Source organism: Papilio xuthus, unplaced genomic scaffold (assembly GCF_000836235.2).
Source record: "Papilio xuthus unplaced genomic scaffold, Pxut_1.1 DF824992.1, whole genome shotgun sequence".
Taxonomy (NCBI): Eukaryota; Metazoa; Arthropoda; class Insecta; order Lepidoptera; family Papilionidae; genus Papilio; species Papilio xuthus.
The window spans coordinates 3339940-3361390 of record NW_013533657.1 but is presented as its reverse complement, the minus strand read 5'-3'; the positions used below and the strand labels follow the sequence as shown (position 1 = coordinate 3361390).

Sequence of the window (21451 nt, the reverse complement as noted above, 5' to 3'; positions counted from 1 at the left end):
CGTCGGTACTTTCAAGCATCTTGGCACTGATTCTGACTTTAAGGTAATGAAAGTTAAATATTAAAAACCTACAGGCGCTCTAGAAAAAGGTAAATGTAAAACGTTTGAGGAACAATAACAGTAATATTAGTATAAATTAAGTCTAACCGATGACTTTAACTAAGCTCACCGATAACCTTAACCCTACGACAGTAATCATTGTTGTTTAATTTGCTATATCTTCCAGTTGTACCTGACGACGAATGTGACACAGGCTGATTTCAACATGGGTTACACTATGACAGGCACGCTGGAGCGTGGCTGCAGAGCTACCAACACTTTCCAAGTGACGCACTTCGCTGTCCTGCGCCGCTGTGACCATGAGTCACATCATCTTAAGACGTCATAAAACCACCACTTTGACTAACCTTTGATTTCTGAGACTAAAATCTCTGTACAAAACAAATCGTCATCCATGATCTTTGACAAAACAGAGATAACTGAAAGTTATAAACGGGGATTTTGGTGTCAGAAAGCCACGGTAAGCTAGACTTAATATATACAGATCATTATATAGAACAATCTTATCTGGTTTTGTGAATAAAAGTGAAACTATAATACATTGTACATCTCAGTAGCGCCCTCCATCAATGTCAAAAAAGTGCTATATGATCCTTGTCATAACTGTCTTGTCATATATTGTCTTGTGGGTTATTTTCTATACCTAAGTACATACATATTTTTTATATTTTCTAGCAGAACTAATCGCGATAATAGCACTACTCTCACCTGTCCTTCATATGCTTATAGTTTTATTAGAAATTTCTTTTTATTGTTGAAAATTCAAGTTCATTTTCTAATTGCAATTAAAACGTTATAAGACGGTTAACCTTACGATTGACTTATCCATAATATTTATTTGTATATTGAATTCCTTCATCAATTAAAAATGTAATAATTAAACTGATGAATAATGAAAAAATATTCCAAAATTGTGCTAGTCCTTTAGGCTATAAGATATTGCAAAGCGATAATGTGATCTAAAAAAAATAACTAGTATTCGTAGCTGTAGTTGTAGTGTAGTCTTGTCTAGTAGATTCCTTGTATTCTAACCATGGGTAGTGTAAAAAATTATTGCTTACAATAGGTACTACGCGAGCAAAAAAACATGAGATGTTCGTCTTAATACCCCGCGCGTTCGTTATAGTCACGATATTATTATTTTATAATGTGTACTTTTGGGTATCTTGTACAAGAACAACTTCATGACGTCATAGCAGTCAGATCTCATGTTATTAGACAAAGTTGTAGATATATTCATGTTTATTTCCGGTAGCATTTTATTTGTAGTTTTTATTTTATTTATATTAATCCCAAGCATTGTTTTGTAAATGTAGCATTAGTAAATAAAATTGTAATTTCTTGTATTACTCTGTGTTAATTAGATACGATAGGGTAAATGTATAATGAGGGATAAAGAGTCAAACGTACCTGCTTGATGGAAGTATTAAGATTAGTATTATTCCAGTGTGTACTGTAAAGTAACGACAGATTTCTGTCACTTCATATTTAACTAAGGCATTTCATACACAAGGTTAGATAAATCTTGGAAACCCAGCGATTTTAGTCGCTAAGCTACTTAAGTATAGAGGTTCGTAAAAGAATACGCGTCGCTGACATTTTATTCTTTCATCGCCAATGCCAGTCGCATAATACCTGTTTGTTAATGTCGTAGCAAAAAAGTTGCCGTGATTTTTAAGATGGCCAAGCAAAACAGTTGACGTGCAGTCGCTATGACTGTATCATGGGACGTGTATGTTCATGGAAATAGGTTTTGAGCTTCTTTATTTAAATACGTCCATTTTTTTATACTAATGCACCACTTTTGTGAATTTTTATCTTCAATAGTCAAGTAAGATGTTACATTAATTATAATAGGAATATTTGTTTTTTACGATTACAGTTTTAATTATTTTAATTATTACTTTACAATTAGCAACGCTGCATCTTCTTACTACTAATGTGAATTAAATGTTAAATTAAAAATCGATAAAAATTTACTGTAAGCATATTTTTAGTACTACATTGTAACACATGTCTAAATATTATCTAAAACACGAACGTCCAGTATCGCACTCCCTCCAGCGTTTATAGATATTTTTGTATATATCTAGGACTACGCTAAGCTTCGTATTGTATATACCTTCAGATTCAACCGGGCCCTGAATGTAAAGCCCTTAAAGTCACTATTTTGTGACTTCGTAAACTACCGCGTAAACATTAAGGAATGTTTTCCGAAATAACATTTTAAATTCGAAACAGTGTCGAGTCTGCCTCAAAAATATAAAAGAAATAATTTTGTTTTCGTTTTTTACAAGCAAAAATGTAGGAAATTGTTGTAACTACAATTATATTACATCGCTTAATTTTTTGATGTAAGTATTAACCAGGAGGCCCCTCAACCTACAGGTGACTACTTAACTTATATACGTGAGTGTTTAGCCGTGTTTATATATCAGTTTAGTATAATGTCTCACGAAAGTTTGAATAATTTAATAGGTGACTACTTGTTTAATATTTATATCTTCAAATGAAGCGATTCATATAACAACGTTCAACCTTCACTTGAGAAGTTCGTTTGATCGTATATTTTCTCATATACACGGTACCTTAATATAGTGTAATTTTTGTATACGTTTAATTTACATGAAACCGGATATCTGGAGGTATTTAATCTATGTCTAGATATAGATAGAAGCTTTGTATTGACCACACGCTTGTAGATTAAAAGTGCACCTTATAAGGATTTATTTTCCTTTCTAGTTTTTTTATATTTAACTTATTTGTATAAAACTATTAAATTTACTCTTAATGTTAGTTTTAATTACCGTAAAGAATTATTATAAGCATTGGTTGTGATTTAGTAGAATTTTATTTTACCGTAGTGTTTTTACTTAATTTAAGCTTCTAGTAGAATTTTCATCTTCTTCACTAATAAGTGTTAGTTATTACTAAAATCTGTAAGTCAATGTCATTAATAACATAAAAAAAACATTTGATTTCATAAACAGATAAGCTAGGAATGTAGCAAAATAAAAATATTTCCTGTCATTTTGTTACCCATTTTGTGCAAATATTTCTGAACTGAATAAGACTTTATTAAACATAAGGATAAACGGAATCATATATATAATTTTTCACAACGAAATGTCAATTACTGGCAATTATAATATTTCTAGTCACCTTATTGATTCTTTTTGTTTGTTAATCTTATTCTCGTTGTCATTTTGCGTAATTATTTACTGCTACACAATTTCAGCTTTTGGACTTCTATAAATCGTCACTTTGTAATTCATAAGTATTATATAATAAGAAACTATTTCAACTTTGTACTTTGATCTCTTACATTATATAAGATGGAAAATGTCTAACTTGTCCTAAAATTTCTTTAAGTTTAGTATAATGTGAATATTAACGTAATGCAAGTGCCAAAGACAAATTATAGGGAGCTTTTAATGTAAGTTGTATTATTTTGTATAATGTAAGCGAACTTTTGTATATAGCTGCTTCAATATTTCTTTCAGTCGCGCAACGACACTATATAAATAAACTGTATTGAATCAAACATTGTTTTATTATCCTACCTTGAGTATAAAGATTATATTCATATATGTGTCTCTGTTAAATATAACATTACAACCGACGTAAAATCACTGAAACTATTGTAAGTTTACTTCGGAAACCGTCCTTAATTCTCTTTGTGTAATGTCTTAATTACGTGATTTTAAAGGACGTCCAAAAAGTTTTCATAAACTTTGTTAATTTTTAACTAAACCGCAACTGTTGAGGACTCTGATGATTATGCAAACATAAAATGAAACTCACGTATTAACAACTTACTTGCATGTAAAGGAACCATCGATTTGCTAAATTTGACGTAACCTGACCTTCCTTCAAATAACGGTGCGATAATTTAAATAAAAAATATCCTTAACTAAAAAAATTACTTTAAATGAGCCAAAACTTCATTATCCAACAAGCCAGGAAGCCCTCTTGTTCCTGATGTGTACCTATTATTTCATTACTCTTGATAAGCAATTATTCCTCATTGAATCGTTCTACAATAGATGTCAATCAATACACAGACGACGCAACTAACAACTGAAACAGTTCAAAGGTTTTCTAGACGTAATTTTTATGAACAAACACAACAGTTTTATTATGTTTAAAATATCAAAAAGCTCTACATTACTTAAGTATCTATAGAAGTTATTAACTGTACAAAAAATAAAACATTAATTTATCTAAATTACGCACTCATTTTATGATATGACTAGCTCTCGCCCGCGACTTCGTCCGCGCGGAATTAAAAAAATAACTTAATAAGTAGCCTATAAGTTCATCCAGACTATATTCTACATTTATGCCAATTTTCAGCGGGATCCATTTAGACGTTCTGTAGATACCTTCAAACAAACATACATCCATCCATCCATCCAAACATAAGCATTTATAAGATTAGTAAAATAACCATGTATATAATACATAGCATATAATAACCATAGGCGAATACTTAAAGACACCACAAAAAGTCTGTAATTGTTACCTTCTTAACAAATAAATTATCGAATCTTAAATTTTCAAAGTATTTTTTTTCATAACAAGCGCGACATTAACACTTCAAAAGGCCATCATAGTTCAAGGTGAGGGCGTCACGGTTATTTATTTCTAACAATAAAATACGTAGAGCGTATTAAATAAAACGTAACCAAATACACACGAGTAAATACGTTATACACAACACATGCACTGCCGCGGTTTGGTTTCTGCGCCTCTTGCGTCACATCTATGGGATTACATTTGTGACGAGTATTTATAAAATGTCAAAGACTATGATAACGACAGACTGTCACAAAACAATTCCCAGAAGTTGATTAAATATGTATGTACTTAAGGTACTCATCTATTCGACGCAACGCATTCAAGGCCCGCAACGGATTTTAGTTTGCTTTGTATAATTTTACATAGCGTTGCGTCCATGAAGACAATACAGATCCGTTTAAACCGTGCGTGCCGTGCGTCCGGCTCGGACCAATGGACGCGTACTTTAATAATCTAAAAGAATACATTACAACAAATTTTGAAACCTTTGTACAGTTGGTCTAATATTATCTAACGTAGCTTACGCCCAATAACGTTCACCTTAGAACCGGTTAATTTTTATCAAAGTTGTTTTTAACCATATTGGAGCACAGCATCCTGTTGGGTCTACGTAAAATTGTTATTAATTAAATAGATCCGTATGAAAAATATAATTTATCTGCCTCTATTGTATCCTACTCTGTGTAAGCCACGTAGCCGTATATAACATATTTAGTTTCTCTCGGTCACTTAGTCGGAAACCAACATTCGGTTAGAATGGACTTTACTAACAAGGTCGTCTTAATAACGGGCGCGAGCTCAGGCATCGGTGCGGCATGCGCTGTCCTCTTCGCTAGGGCTTCCGCAAAACTGGCCATCGTCGGACGAAACATGAATAATCTTAAAAAAGTTGCCGAAAACTGTGAAACCGAAAGTGGACATACACCTTTATTGATTTCAGCCGATATAACTGTTGAAGATGACGTTGAGAAAATAGTTAAAGAAACAATAGACTGTTACGAAAAAATTGATGTTCTTGTTAACAATGTTGGTATGTCTATAATTGCCGGCGTAAGAGATGGTGTAAAGCCTCTGGACACAATCATGGAAACGAATATCCGCGGTACTTATATGCTTACGTATCGAGTAATCCCATATCTCGAAGCTACGAAAGGTAACATTGTAAACGTATCGAGTGTCCTTTCAACCAAAGCTATGTCAACCATGACGCCGTATTGTATGTCCAAAGCCGCTATGGATATGTTCACTAAATGCCTCGCGATGGAGCTAGCGGAGAAGGGAGTGAGAGTAAACTCTGTTAACCCAGGCCCTGTGAGAACGAACTTCTTCACAAGAGCCGGTATAAACAGTGAGCACAATGATGAACTCATGAAGAACTTCGCCGCCATGCTTCCGCTTAAAATGGTATGTGAAAGTGAAGATGTAGCGGAAATGATAATATACCTCGCCAGTGACAAAGCCAGGTGTGTTACTGGAAGTTGCATGCTGATTGATTGTGGAACAAAAATCGGCAAAGTCGAGAAATTAATGTAAAATCAAACTGGGTTTAGAATAAAATGTTTTAAGCAAATTATTAGTATTTTCTTTATCAAAATATCTTTCAAGTTGACACTTCATAAATTAAACAGCGCATATATTCGTAAGTAAATAACATTTCAAGTTTATTGTGAGTGAGTTCTCGCACAATGCGTACGCTTTTGCTCCAGCTTTGTAATAAAGTCGGCAATATTCATAGCCCCGATAAGTTTGTTTAACAAACAGCTAATTTGACGATGACGTCTTGCAGAACAAAAGCGAGAAATGTAAATTAATGGTAAACTTTTCGACGAACAAAAGCTACGGGACTAGCGTTGGGTTAAATAGGGATGTTACATCTTTATTCTTTCATTTCAAAGATACTCTTAGTTCCGTTGTCTTTGACGGAGATTTTCCTAAGTAACCATTCTTTTATAATTATTACAACAATTCCAGTTATCTTGTTCTCGTAATCCTTCCCCAGGTACCCAACAATTTCAATGTTATCTTTTATTAAAATTCCCACTGTATCAAAAACGGAAAGCTTTCGAAACCAACATTGAAAAAAATACCGCTCTGCACGAACATTGATATGACACCTTTTTACAAAATGCATCGATAGTAATAAAGATTACAAGGGGAATAAAAAAACAAGCCGTCCTGATACTTAGTAAGCGCAAATAATTGTGCGTCGACTTTTGTACAATTTGCAAGGTAAAAGGGGTGTTTCCGAAATGTACGAATTCAGCGAGTCGAAGAGCCTCGTTAAGCGTTACGGGCGATTGTTATCCGCGATTAATATAATTCTCTAATTTATACACGAGGAACGTAACCGAGCCCCGTTCTATTGTTATTGGACCAAACCGCGACTTTCAATTAGGAAACACCACTCAACCCGATATTACTTCGTCTCTCCGCACTCGGCGCGGTGCGGCGCGGTCGTCGCATCCAATTATCTTATTTTGCGTTCTAATTATTTGCATGTGACTTTAAATTCAACCTTTTCCGCCCACTTCGGAAAAAGAACCATATTTTAAATACTTCTTCATTAACATATCGATTAAATATATATAAATTTTATTTATTTAAAAATATAAAACAATTTTTACTTTAATTTTTTTTGTTCCATTTATTTGGTAAAGATGATTTTTGACCGTTCACAAGAAGTATAAAAACTGATAGTGTACAAAAACACAAGTGATTTTTGTTTTCAACGTGACAAAAATATATATTTTTTTAATACAAAAGAAATAACAATAAGATTCATAGGTCAACAGTTAACTATTATGTGATGATAGTTGACTTATGAATCTTTAACATCAACATAAATATCGAATAACTAAAATTACAAACTCGTGAAAATGTTAATTACGCTTGCATAATTATAGTCGAGGTTTTTACTTATTATTATTTCAAACAAATATATTTGGACTGCTAGAGTGAGCGACGGGCTGCGTCCGTCAAATAATACTAGTCCCACTCACCTTGATGAAGGGCGCTCGATGGATTCCAAACTAGTTGGTGGCGACACAAATATATGTAAGTGTTTAACAGTTCATTAATATTCGTTTATGATAATATCTCAAGAAAGTTTAAATAATATACTGTATAGGAAACAAGAACGACAATTTCTGAGCAAAATCATAGAGATAGTATTAAACTAATATAATTAGATACAGTTAGCAAAACAAAGTAATTTTGAGACGTGATACGTGTGTATCGTAAGTAGAGATAGTACGTAGGTATTCGACTCGAAGTTAGAGGTAGAGCAATGAATTGCAGGCTACGTGTTCGAGATAGCAGCTACTAACAATGAACTTGGAGTAATATACTCTAACGTGTTTACAATACACAGCAGAGTTTCAGGTACACTTTAATCTTACTAATAATATAAATGCGAATGTTTAGATGGATTGATAGATGTTTGTTAGAAGGTATCTCCAAAACGGTTGCACGGATCTCGATGAAATTTGGCATACACATAGAACATAGTCTGGAAGAAGGCCACTAATTATGTTTTTTTTTTAAATTCGGCGACCGCTATTAAATATATAGTTCTTTCTACAATTAAAGTAAATAATTCGTAATAAACTAAAGTGGCATAGTGAAAACAAGGAGCGCAATTTACTACTTCGTGTACCAGTTCTATTTACAAACAGTAATAAGACTCATATCTTCTCCGCTCTCTACCGAAATATATTGGACTTTGTACTCCTGAGACTGAAGTGCTTACTTTAACCGAATATCCCAAGCAATGTTAAGGTCAATCGATAATGAACTTTAAGGAGCAGGTGCATAGAGTTATAAATAATGTAGCAGGTTGTGAAATTAGGTTGAAGAAACTGGACATTGGAACACTACTATATAAGGGGCAACAGATTGCTTCACTTGTAATTTGCGTTGCACGTGTTTAGAATAAAAACGTCATTTGTCGAAAAATATAATTTAATTATATTAGCATTGGATAATATAGTAGTTACAAGGAAGGATTAGTTCCTTTATAATAATTTACAGGAACAAAATTACATTAAATCGATGTTATGCCGACGACAGTCTACTTTAAAACATGAATTAAATGGTCAATAAAAGCTGTATACTGACGAGTAATCCCCCCGCGTCTCATTAGGTACCAAATATTATATTTACGGGAAACATCTCACGATATGTGACCTCATCTTGTACCTAGCAACCAGAAAACAACGAATAACAAAAAAAAACAATTAACGAATCTTTAATTTATCAACGGTAAACGCAAAACTTTATGTCAGCTAGCAATTCAATTTGATTTTCTCGTGCGAGATAGTATCGAAAATAAGAAATCTCGAATATCACATCCAATCGAACGCTCGACAACATTTCCAATACGCAACGACATAAACAATAAAAAAAGGAAAAAATCATGCAATCATATTTTATCGGGAAAGCTATTTTTCGCAGGCGGAACCCGGTCCCGTGGCAAAGCTACTCGTACATAAAACGCCGTGTTAACAATAACAAGGCCCGGAGCGTCGAGACGCACTCCCACCGAGACATCGCACTTGTTACAACTTGCAATCATGATTTTTATTTGCCAAATCCTACGTAGAGATGTTACAACTATATCGATATCGATATTAAAACACTAATTTAAGAAATAATACCCAAAGTATAATAAATACTATCGTCCCTAATTCAAAGAAGTAGGAGGATTGGGTTCAGGCCATTCTCCTTACTTCTGCTCCGAGTATATATAATAATAATAAGCTATATTGTTGCTTATTTATAAAAAACAAAACATGTAAGTATTCCATACGATGACAGAGTCAACAAGAAAATGTACAAGAATCTTTCCTATACGTTAAATAACTTCACAAAATATAAACTACCAGAAAAACTAAACGCAGTCACCTTCATGAACTTTTCAGACATGACATTTGATTGAAAAGATAAATATATATTTTAATAACAAAAACAATTTAAAAAAATGTGTGAATAGTGACATCACTTTACAAGTACTTATGTAGTAAAGGCTTACACAACTAGGAACCTGATTTACTACTCGGCCCTCCACGTATTATGTTCTGTGACCCTACTGTTGGGATTGGGTTCAATAAATTTTATCACTAGTGATGTAAAACATTGCTAAAATACTATTGAACGATTATGATTAATTTTAAATTATTTTCACGTAAAATTTTTGATAATCTCATAAAATATTCTATTTAGCATTTCAACCATTTGTCATTCAGTAATTATAACAGTAATTCATTCATTAAATAAATAATACAAGAGTATCACATTTTAGAATATTTTGTTTTGATACAAAAATAAATTTAACGTTGATCGAAACAAAGTTAAAATTTATGTTAAATTTTTTCAATACAAATGTATTAGTTATTGTACGCGGTACGCATACACTATTTTCAAATGAGTACTTAAAACTTTGCGATGTAAAGGATTTGCATACTTTGTAAGTAAACTTTCCATCTTTAATGACATATTGTCTTGTGCCATCTTAACAAACTTCATTTATATTTTTCTTATAATTTCAATCGACTTTTTTACAACTCAATCTATGCTCCATTTATAGACTGAATCTACGGTGTAAAGGAACGTGAGAGCAGGCAATTGTGTGTCTCTGGCAGTGCAGGTGCAAACGCAAGCAATAATTCAATCAGTCGAGGCTTAGCGGAGCGCCCCGTGTTTACCAAACACATACCCTTATCACCAACATTGACGACCTTATCCTTTTAAGACGCTCTAACTATATTAATTACATTCAATTTCATTTTAAACTCTATTCCTATAGCAATAAAGATCTTGCCAATACAACGTACCGATTGATTTATAGTACTTGCGTTTACTTTGTTTAAAAGTGTCATCCGATGAAGTCGTTTACGATTTACTTTGTTCTCATTTATTGGATTCAACGCGGCGGATGCCGGGACGAAGAAAAAATCAGCAAAGGTACTTGAATAGTTAATGATATTAAACGTTTCTTAATTTCTTTGTTAACCTTATTCTTTAAACTGGAAGTAATAGATTTATATAACTGATCAAGAAATAAGAAAGATATATTACTTAGACACTAACGGTATTTTAGTAAGTCTAAGGTATTTTATAGCTCCCTCGAGAACTGTAATGGAACCGTTAAAACGACGTCTAAAAGAACTAAGAAATACCCAAAGTCCGCAAAGATTTACACGGTGTTGGGTAACCTTTGAAATAAATTTAGAAATAACCTTTTCATTTTAAGTTAAATTTTGGAACATTTTTTACTTCGTATTACAAATGAAAACCAAAATTATCTTTTGAATAATTACAATTATAATCTTAACTTTACCATCAGACAAAACTATGGTTTAAAGAAGTTAAAAAAAAAGTAAGGTTACACGTAAGAGTTAGCAAGAAGTTTTTGATGGTATGTTACAGGCAAGAAAACATATTATTATAATTGTGTTTTTTTATTACAGGTTGCTATTGGCCGAATGAAGTATACGAGCCTTGTTTTGGGGGTTGCGCGGAGGTGTCATGTGACAACCCCCGCAACCACATGCGTCCCTGTTACCCCTACTGCGAGCCAGGTTGCGTGTGCGGTGACCCTTACGTCAGGGATGACCGCACCCACCAGTGTGTGCTGCCTCAAGACTGCTCTCCGTATGTATCATCACAATCATCCTTCTCCAAACACTTTTAAACTAAAACGAATTTGTCTAAGTAAAGTTTTTCTATGTACACAAAAGTTTATTCCGGTACCAAAAGTAATTCACAATCATTTCTTTTTTAATAATGTCAATAAATATTAATAAGTTCGGAGTTTACCTATCTAACCAACTCGTCTAGTAATAATTAAATCTATTTTGACAGTTGGACTTTATCATAACATTAGCCATGAGAAAAGCGAAAAAGAGGCAGAAAAATACTAACACGTATGTTATTTATTACAGAACTCAAATGGGAATACCAGTACCAAGCAAAAGGGTAGCGAAGCCACCAGCGCCGAAGTACACGCCACAAGCTAAAACACCGAGGAGTCATGGAAAACGTGAGGAAGTTCAGGACATGGAGGAAGGAGGATCTACCAACAACCACATGGAAGATTTCAAGCGGGGGAACGAAGTGTCTCGTATGGGCAATTACTTTAATATCGTCATTGCACCACCACCAATCAAAGCTCTGCAGCCGAGGAAGTTACTCCACAAAGACAACTTCAGATCGCCGATAAAACAAATAAATTGATTTCATTGATTATTGTGTAAATAATTGTTATCGTTTTACGAAATAAATTGTTTAGTTTTAATAAAATCAAGAATTCACAAATTATTTCATTTAACCGTTTAAATTTTTACAAATAAAAAGTTTTAATATTCTTAACATAAAAGGTGATGTCCCGATGTAGTTGGTGAGACGACATGATAGTGACTTTAATCCAAAAAATTTATTTAAAAAAAACGAAGCAGAGGTTTTAGCGACTTGAAAATCAAGTCAACAAACATATGTTCCTGATAGCACTAGCTTAATTTTTTATTTTTTTTATTCTTGTGAATAATATACATAGTGTAGATCTAGAATCACTCTACATTTAGACATGCTTTTTTTATTTTTCTGATCAATCATGGTTTGTCTAAGATGCATGAAAAAAAACCTGGCCAGCATTGTTGTACACTTCTTAATAAGGGATTCTTTGAGTTAACCTATGTGTACAGAACATAAAATGCTTTATGGTTCAACTCTACATAGAGCTGGTTGAAGTCGATGGTTACTTTTTAAAACGTCGCAGTATATGGAAAATAGGCTATTAAAAATAAACTTGATGATAATAAAAAAATGTCATCCACAGTCAAAACTTTTTTTCTTCCATCAGATCGTATACATATCCGCTATGTTATGGTTAACTTTTTATCAACAATCATCAAATTGTTGCGATTAGCGGCTTCGAATTGAACGTAAAATGAAACGCACGACTTTATCTCGCTGCTATTTTACGAACAATATGGAGAGTAATTGATCATCAAAATGCGTACACTCTTATTTTTGGGCTTTTTACTCTGTAAGCAAAAACCATAATAAATAAATCAACAACGTGTTAATTTGTAGCTAATTTTTTTATTCAATTGCAGATGATGTGATCGCGTTTGGTTCTAGATTGAATAATTACGATTATGAAGACGGTGAAAAACGGCATACAATGGGAGAAGAGAGAAGAAATTGGAGGAAGAAATCTCAATTGAAACCTATTGACTCAGATCACAAGGACTGGGATGACAGACGTAGGATGGAATCGGACAGTATGAGATATTCTGACGACGACAAAGGTTTTAGCAGTATGGACCGACAGCGTGACATGGACCCGCCCTCGAGCGTGTTCCGTGGACAGAGACGATACGATGAACTCGACAAGATGATATCAGGAGTTACCAATGACTTAGCTCGGCCATCATCTTTCCTGTAAGAATCTTTCAAAAATTTATTACCAAATTAAGTTTACTACTTCACTGTGTCACAAGTGTGGCACAAGATCGGCGAAAGTTCACTGATAGTGAACGAAACACGCGCACACGAAACACGCGAAATAAATGTTATAAAAATTCAATGTTTTGATAATGTTAACGTGTTTATTTTTTTTTCAGAGAAAAAGAACCAGAAAAGAAACCAATATCAATATCGATGAATTGCGACCGAGCTCATGAAAGGTATTTTATAATTTCAATAATAACAGTTAATTATTATATGAGAAGAAAAGACTAAAATTCTCGTTCTAATTGATCATATTTGTTAGATACGAGCCGTGTTTTGCTGGATGTGCGTCAGTGACATGCGACAACCCGCACGACCGGCTACGTCCCTGCTACCCCTTCTGTGAACCAGGCTGTGTGTGCGTACATCCCTACGTGCGCGATGACCGCACACATAAATGTGTTCTGCCAGAAGATTGCACCAAGTAAGTTTAGTACCTCGCCTTTGATTTGGCGCACCGGATACAATAATACTCTTCTACTCAGATGTGCCAACTCAAGTAACCAGCATTTGTTTTGGCACGTCGGAAACAATTCTCAATTCAACTCTTCTGTTCTTAAAGTACCGGGTCAATTTATAAAATGTCTAAATTCCTTAAGGGTAATAAGGTTGCTATGTAGCAGTAAATTAAAAAACAATGACATTTATTTTTATCTACAAATTGAAATTGTTGAATTTACTTCAAGTATCGCCGCTAATATGATTCGTTAGTGTCCGTAAGTTGTAAGTTGTCTAATATATTTTTCATATTACAGGGGTCTTAAAGGAATACCGGATTTGGGAGATGACAATTAGACGTAGGATAAACTTCTACATTTATTAAACGTATACTTATGTGTTAAATAAATTAATACTATAAAATAAATAAAATGTTAAATAATATATTTATTTAAAATAAAAAAGATGTATTAAACAATCAAATCGTTTTTTTTTATTAAAAATTACTTTAATTGTTCTTTATACTTTGAATTTATTTTTATTCTTGATAAAATAAAAATTACCCAAAACAAATAAAAGACAAATTATAAATTAAATAAAAATTACATTAAAAACAGGAACATGTTTTTCATTTTTCCAAGATAAGAGACTTTTACGTATACAATAAGAAACATTTAGTAACAGCAAATGCTAACATTAATCCCTCTTCTTTTAAAAATAGAAAGAAATTCGTTTATGTATTCAGCAAAGTAACAGGAAATATAAAAATTAATCAGTAAATGCAATATGTTACTTTGCTTAGTGATTACCGAAGCAACACAATGAATGCATTGTGTTAAGAAAAAGGCACCATGAAATAGAGCCATTGTTTCCTAAGTCCAAAAGTTACTAATACTTTTTCTTATACCTTTAACATTGTTTAACGCATTCAATGAAGTGTTTTTGTCGTTTAAAAATCTACTTTTATTATTCTATGAATATTTAACATTGATTTAAAGATTAAAATGAAAATCATCATAGCGAAAATTAACATCATATTTGGCAACACTTTCAATTGCATAATGACACGTCATTAGCGCCTTGAGTTCTAAGTTAGAAGTTAAAATAGCACGATAATTTAAAGCTTTTAGCATTTACAATATACCAAAGTTCTTTGTTAAATAATGATATCATTTAAGTTTAGTTTTCACAAATGACAATTTGGCTTCTATTGGTCTTCGCTGTACTGATATCTGCTAATCCCAAAGAAGCACAATATGGTGAGTAAATTTTGATCCAATTTTTTATAATTGAGTTTGCTTAAAAACTTACAATATGTAACAAAAACTTAACTCATGCAACACAGAAGGGCAGACAGAGACCCACGGACTTTTATTTCCCTTAGCTACGCATACATGCATATCGGTTTTGGTTTCGGAGGGTCTTTAATATAGCTCTTTTAAAGTATTTTACCAATCTGGATAGTAAATCATCACTGTCAAGTAAATCAGTGGACGGCTTTGACGTTTTATATGTATTATTAACGTATTTTCAGAATGTGGTGAACACGGAAGATTCGAATATTGTATAGATGGAATACCTGGCTGCGTTATCGGATGTCATTGTCACCCCGGATACTACTTCGATACTGATACTAAAATATGTGAACCTAAGTAATAACCAATGGATAAAGATAATAAAATAATATTAAGTTACTTTATAATAACCAAATTATCTGTTTCAGTTCAAATTTATTAGAAACATATCGACGACAATATGCAGCAGAACCGACTAGAATTTCAATATCACAAATGGATATTCCTGAACTTATGCCACAGACTCCTTCTCCGGCTCCTAATGTTATAGATGATCACGTGGACAACATAGCAAAAAATGCGGACGACCTTGGCGATTGGCTTTATAACCAGTTTTACAAAACAATTGAAAGCCAAGTTATCAATAATACCAATAGTAACGGTATTACAAGAAGAAGTGGAAAAATAAGTAACCTCAATACGAACACAAAGAAAAGACGTAAAAGTGACAGGAGAGGTTCATCGAAAAAGAAACTCAAGCAAGATGACTTAAGAAGAAAATTGTTAAGAATAACAGAAGATGACAGTCTATTCGATTCAAATTCGGAAACAGATAGCTCAGATGATTCTAGTTCTAGTAAAGAGGAAGACGAGAGTGATAAAAAGGGCCATGGACATAAGAAATTCGTAATAGTAAACAAGAAACCAAAGCCACCGCTGCCATCTTTTGTTTTCCTGCCGAATATAGAGACTCCATTCTACCCTCCAGTCGCTTTGCCACCCCCAGTCCTCCCCATGTACCCCATGGTGCCTGTACCACCTGTTCTACCTGGTTTTCCTGCACCGAGTAAGATTATATATCGTTAATAATGTTTTTACTTATTTAACTATTTTCGTACGTTAAATTTATTTTCAATACATTACAGATATGGTACACGATTGTGAGGAAAAATCCACACCACCAGAAACAACGTTTTCGCCTGCAACTGTCGCTGCAGTGACGGCTGCTTCAAGCGCAGCATCCACAGAACAACCGTCAGTAGCTGATACAACAACAGATGTCATAACTACCATCAGTCAAGCACCGGCCACTCTTCGAAAAAAGTAAGAAATCTTTAGCATAGCGATAAAAGTTTCCATTTTCTAATCTCTTTTCATAATAAACAACGACTTTTGTAAGATATTAATTTGCTTGAATTAATAAAAAATAATATTAAAATTATTTTAAAGATCCCACAACTATCTTATACTGTCTATTTTTTTTTAGTAAAAGGAAAAAGATGCTAATGTATAACAGCGGAATGGATCCAGTAAGTACTTTATTTAATATATCTGAAGGCCTAACACGAATATTTGTGACATGCGCTTTTGAAACATCATCCAAAAATATACGTCGAAATTTATATCAGATTTTTGATGTACTTTACCCCTGGAAGGACGCTGCACAAATTTTAATACTTTTATCGCTGACTTTACGAAAACGTGTTCACGAATATTTGTGCAAGGCCCTCAGAATCAGAATTTAAAGTATATAAGTATTTAATAAATTCACACATTTTAAATAATATTTAATTTTTAGCTACGTCGTTTGAGACAATTAGTTCAAAATTCTGGTCTAAATAAAATACAACAGAAAACGCAAGTAGATCCTATCGAGGAAACCGATCAGTCATCTGCAGAAATACAAGATACATTGCAAATCGATCCATTTGTTAATCCTGAGTTACAGCATAGAACTAACACGAAGTCACCGCTAATGGACAATGATATAGCTAATTTTAAATACTTATCAGAATTGATTCATAGAGTCAATTTTAATGAAACAGATAAAGCAGTTGTTCCACGATTAAAACCAATGGTTAGAAATCGAAAACCACTCATAATTAATCAAAAGAAAACTCGTATTCCTATACTACCACCAAAAATCGAAGATCCGAGTCGCAGATTGAATATTGAACTGTATCCTCAAGAAACAAAAACTTTAGACGATACATTTTACTCAAAGCTTGGTAAGCAGATAGCAACACTTATAAGGGGTGTAGATTCAAAGAATAATCGACAAATAGACATTGAAATAGAACATTTAGATCAAAACACACCAAGTTATCCAATATTTAGTGAACTCAGTTATGCACCACACTCATATTGGGAGAGATTTGCTAGATCACCCAAGAATTATCTTGAACAGTACCGCAAAAAAAATGAGCATAGCAAGAAAAGTAATGAAAACCTTTATAATATTGAAGATAAAGTTGAATTCTTAGCATCAACAATGCTACCATTAAGTTTACAAGAAATTGAGAATTTTATCAAAGGTATTCCAGAAAGTGAAGAAGATGCACAAAAATATCATCAGTCTTGTAACAAAACTCTTAATATTAATTTGTGGCCGGAGGAGCCGCCGGCTGTTATACCATACCATGCTAAAACAATTATAAATAAATCTCCACCGCATTTTAACTATGCAAAGAAAAATACATCGGAAAACCGTTCGAAATTAAAAGGTTTTCGTATGCAGAACGTCTATTCTACGTGGGTCGACGTGGAACATTCCCCTCAAAAAACACCTACCAATAAAGTACAAAATATTAGAGTCGAGAAAATTACGGACGACAAAAACAAGAAAATAATAATAACTAAAATGGATATCCCAATTTCTAAAAAGCAGAAGAAAAAATTGAATTATGGTAAAATTCCTGCTAGGCAGTTCACTCTAACCCCCACCAGGCGGTCACACAAGGCGACTGTGCTTAAATCGCTTTCACCTTTCGATTATAATAAGAAATTTGTAGACGATAATAATCCCTTTTACGACAAAACAGAAGAATTCAAGTATCCAGTAGAAAACTCAGCAAATAAACGTGGAAGCAAACATTCAAAATCTAAGCGACCTTCATACTTCCATCACGAAGTACATCATTTCAATTACATTGATTAATATACTATTTTATACAAAATTAAATATCTTGTTCATTCATATAAATCACAGACAAGCATATTCTTCCATGTATGGATGTCAATTGTAAAGAAAACAAAAGACGCTTGCAAGGATAGCGCCAAATCCTTAACTAAATCAGCTGGATTACAGGAGATAGTTTTTTTTATATTAAATCGGACTTTAGTATTTGAACAATAACATTGCCAGCATCATAGCTACTGTTAAGAAGAAAATCTGACACTGTGCCGGTGTACTGGCGCAACACTAGCCTTACTAAGATATCGACGTTTATGTCCACTCACTAATCATTCTGACACTTGACTTTGTAATGAAAGCGAGACATTCGCGCCAAAGGATTCTCACTAATAATGTCTAAAACTAAGTAAATTATGTATTGTTCAGTGTTATACGCAATTTAATTCGCATTTCACGAGGTGGGTTGTAGGAGGTAATTCAGCAGCTGCGCTAGAATAGTCCGCCGATCTGCGATAATACACCATATCATATATCATAAATGAAGCCGAGATTATGCAGCGGCTTCCCTATTCAGACCGTGCCAAATTATCATATATACAAGCTTCCTTATATCTTGATGCATAGCATACTGTTAAAATTAAACACCTTTACACATAATTTCATGAAAATATAGAGTAAAATGTACAGACTAATATTACATTGGGGATTCCTATATTATATTTAGGTAATGTAGAAACAATTACAAACAAATCACTTTTGAAAACTTATTTCTCATTATATTTTCAATCTGTATTATTTTTGACATATATTGTATAGATATTTTTATTAAAATTTAAGTTTAAAGAACTGTTGTGTTTTATAAGTACCGATTATAAAAAAATATCCTTCAAAAGTTTTTTATTCTTTGATATCTTGATAACCAACAAATTGTTACTAAATATTTAATAGAATAGAAAATATTAATTCTTCATTTTTTCGAAAATGTACTCGATAAAAAATCAATTAACAACTTACATATTTTATATGTACATATGCATAGTAACTACATATTGTTGCGGGCTGTAGGCGATGAATTAAAACTTTAGCCGCTTTATACCAGTCGGTCGGTGTAAAAAGGGATCACGGTATTTGAATGTTTTGTCCGTCCGTCGGACTTTAATGGGTTCCCATCCGCTCCATTTCGCCAACGGATATACATTTAATTAGTAAAACCCACCTAAATCTATTTGCTCCGACGAAATCACTGTTGTCCATTTTATAAATGTTCATTTTCTAATTTTGCATTATTCATGGAGATTTAGTTACATTATAAAAAATAAATGAAAACAAAGACTTTAAAACTTCTCGGCATTTTTTTTCAGGAGTATCCTGGATGCGGGAATGTAATTCTTCTCATCTTCTTCTAATCCCTAATAATGCGAATGTTTAGATGAATGGATGGATAGATGTTTGTTAGAAGGTATCTCCAGAACGGCTGGACAGATCTCGATGAAATTTGGCATACATATAGAACATAGTATGGAAGAACACGGACTACTAATTATGTTTTTGTTAATACTGCGAGTACGGAGTCGGGCGACTGTTTGTCTGTTTTTAAGATTTTAAAATGATTATTTTAAAATCTTGATTAAATGTCAGTCACTAAGTTATTTTAACGAATAATTATTTTGGGGAATCATAATGTTATTAAAGCGATTAAGGTCAATATATAATATGATAGTCCTCCTTTTATTAACATATTTTAGTTAATTATTCGGTTTTTTTTTAAATTTTATTTTATATCATAGATTTAAGAGTTTATGTATTATAAGTATATATATGTATAAGGATATGATAGTTGTGAATGAGGATACTGTAGTGATAGAGAAATTATTCGTGATGGAAATTGCAAACGAGTTTTGCGAAGGGATTACATCTCCAACGTAAACTAATAACAATTTAAATCGCTGTTAGCTCTTGATATGACTTGCGTCTGCACTCAGCACATTTTCTGCATATCATATTCCAGTACTCTGATCGAAAAATTTAAGTTATTGTGAAGTTTATTTTTTTAATCTTAGTAGCCATATTATAATTTATCTCTCTGTCTCAAAATGTAAATTGAAGATATCATTGAGACGTAAAATTACTATAGTTACTATTATTATAGTTAGTTATATACAGTTGTTCGTCGAAGTCAAATCGTAAACTGATATTGTTTGTCATTCTGTTAAAATTAACTTAACCTTATCTGTTTGTTACATTAAAGAAAAAATATCTTTAAAATAAGTTTTACTTCAAAAAGTCTGTTTTTATCTAATATTTTGGTCTTGGTAACTGTTTCTAAGGTGCCTTATTATATTCTTTAGGGAAATTTGCGACTGACTGTTGAATTTTTATTCAAATTTTTTACACCAACGCAAAGTTTGTGCCGATATAATAATGAAATGATAATACTAATTTTTTACAAGAGTTGAAAGTCACAACTAGATTACAAAGTTTCTATCCCTTGAGAGTCGGTAATATTAAAGAATATTTCCCATTTAACTTTCCACTCTCTATATAAAAAATATACAAAAATTAAATGTTAATGCGGATATGAATAGAGAAAATCGTTATTAAAGTGAGATTTGTGATACGAATTAGGGGAAGTTGGTAAAACCAGTGGCTTCGCGAACCCTGACTGATTAATACGTGGGGCTTGGTACTGCTTTTATAATGGATCGTTATTGCATTACCAATAAATTGCAGTAACTGTATTGGCTCTTTGTATTTTTAAAAATGCATATCATAAAATAATTAAGTCATTTTCTCGACTCAATGACTCTAACTGGTTGTGCGACAATTTACATATTTTAGTGTATAAAATAATATCCTTAACAAAATTTCTTTTAAATAATAAGATATAAGCTCGATAAAAATATACGAAATTACAGGTGATCGTACAATAAATCTGTATAGGCAGAGGGTTGATATTTATTCGGTCTCCGCAAAGGTTTTCCAATTTTCATATTTTCTACGGTACGGCGCGGCGCGGCGGTGTACGTTGCGCGTCACAATGCACTGCTCCATTTCAATCTCTTACCTACATTATCGTACATTTTTTTATTATTTTCTGCGTTTGTTGTGAGTAATACGCTACTCTACACAGATTTTCCTCTAAGCTATTTTTATTTTTTAATTACCGTTATATAAATTGAATTAATTGGAGTGTGCTCAGCGAACGTTTTAGGCTTAAATATTTCAAGGCTTTTGGGTGTAATTTCGGTCAGATAAATACTATTCTGGCTTACCCCTCTACAAGCAAGACCAGGACGCTGTTTAGGTTGACCGACATATATTTAAGAAATATGAGGTAAAAAAGTAAATATAAGTAAGAAGTATTATTAATTATAATATGATGCGGTATGGTCGCATTGCGACAAAGCTCCCTTTAATATTACTAATCTTACTG

At 32.8% G+C, this 21451-nt stretch overlaps 3 protein-coding genes across 4 annotated transcripts in view; 2 read left to right on the top strand and 1 right to left on the bottom strand.

The window, feature by feature from the left end:
- Positions 1–21451, bottom strand: part of LOC106126540 (uncharacterized) — a 106230-nt gene that overhangs the window by 77751 nt on the left and 7028 nt on the right. The window lies entirely within an intron of this gene.
- On the top strand, positions 5382–6201 carry LOC106126542 (uncharacterized oxidoreductase TM_0325). The gene has a single exon (XM_013324258.1). The coding sequence runs from the start codon at positions 5398–5400 to the stop codon at positions 6172–6174; it is 777 nt and encodes a 258-aa protein (XP_013179712.1). The 5' UTR covers positions 5382–5397; the 3' UTR covers positions 6175–6201.
- Positions 12579–13961, top strand: LOC106126543 (uncharacterized). Its single transcript, XM_013324259.1, has 5 exons — positions 12579–12685; positions 12756–13083; positions 13266–13328; positions 13415–13576; positions 13908–13961. Exons 1-5 carry the CDS (start codon positions 12652–12654, stop codon positions 13945–13947), a joined length of 627 nt encoding a protein of 208 aa, XP_013179713.1. The 5' UTR covers positions 12579–12651; the 3' UTR covers positions 13948–13961.

Bases quoted from the DNA above. Each gene is read 5' to 3' on its own strand.
- LOC106126543 (XM_013324259.1), top strand. From the start codon at position 12,652: ATGCGTACACTCTTATTTTTGGGCTTTTTACTCT. The intron at 13,084-13,265 runs GTAAGAATCTTT...TTTTTTTTTCAG, and splicing joins GCTCGGCCATCATCTTTCCT to AGAAAAAGAACCAGAAAAGA. The intron at 13,329-13,414 runs GTATTTTATAAT...CATATTTGTTAG, and splicing joins TGCGACCGAGCTCATGAAAG to ATACGAGCCGTGTTTTGCTG.
- LOC106126542 (XM_013324258.1), top strand. From the start codon at position 5,398: ATGGACTTTACTAACAAGGTCGTCTTAATAACGGGCGCGAGCTCAGGC.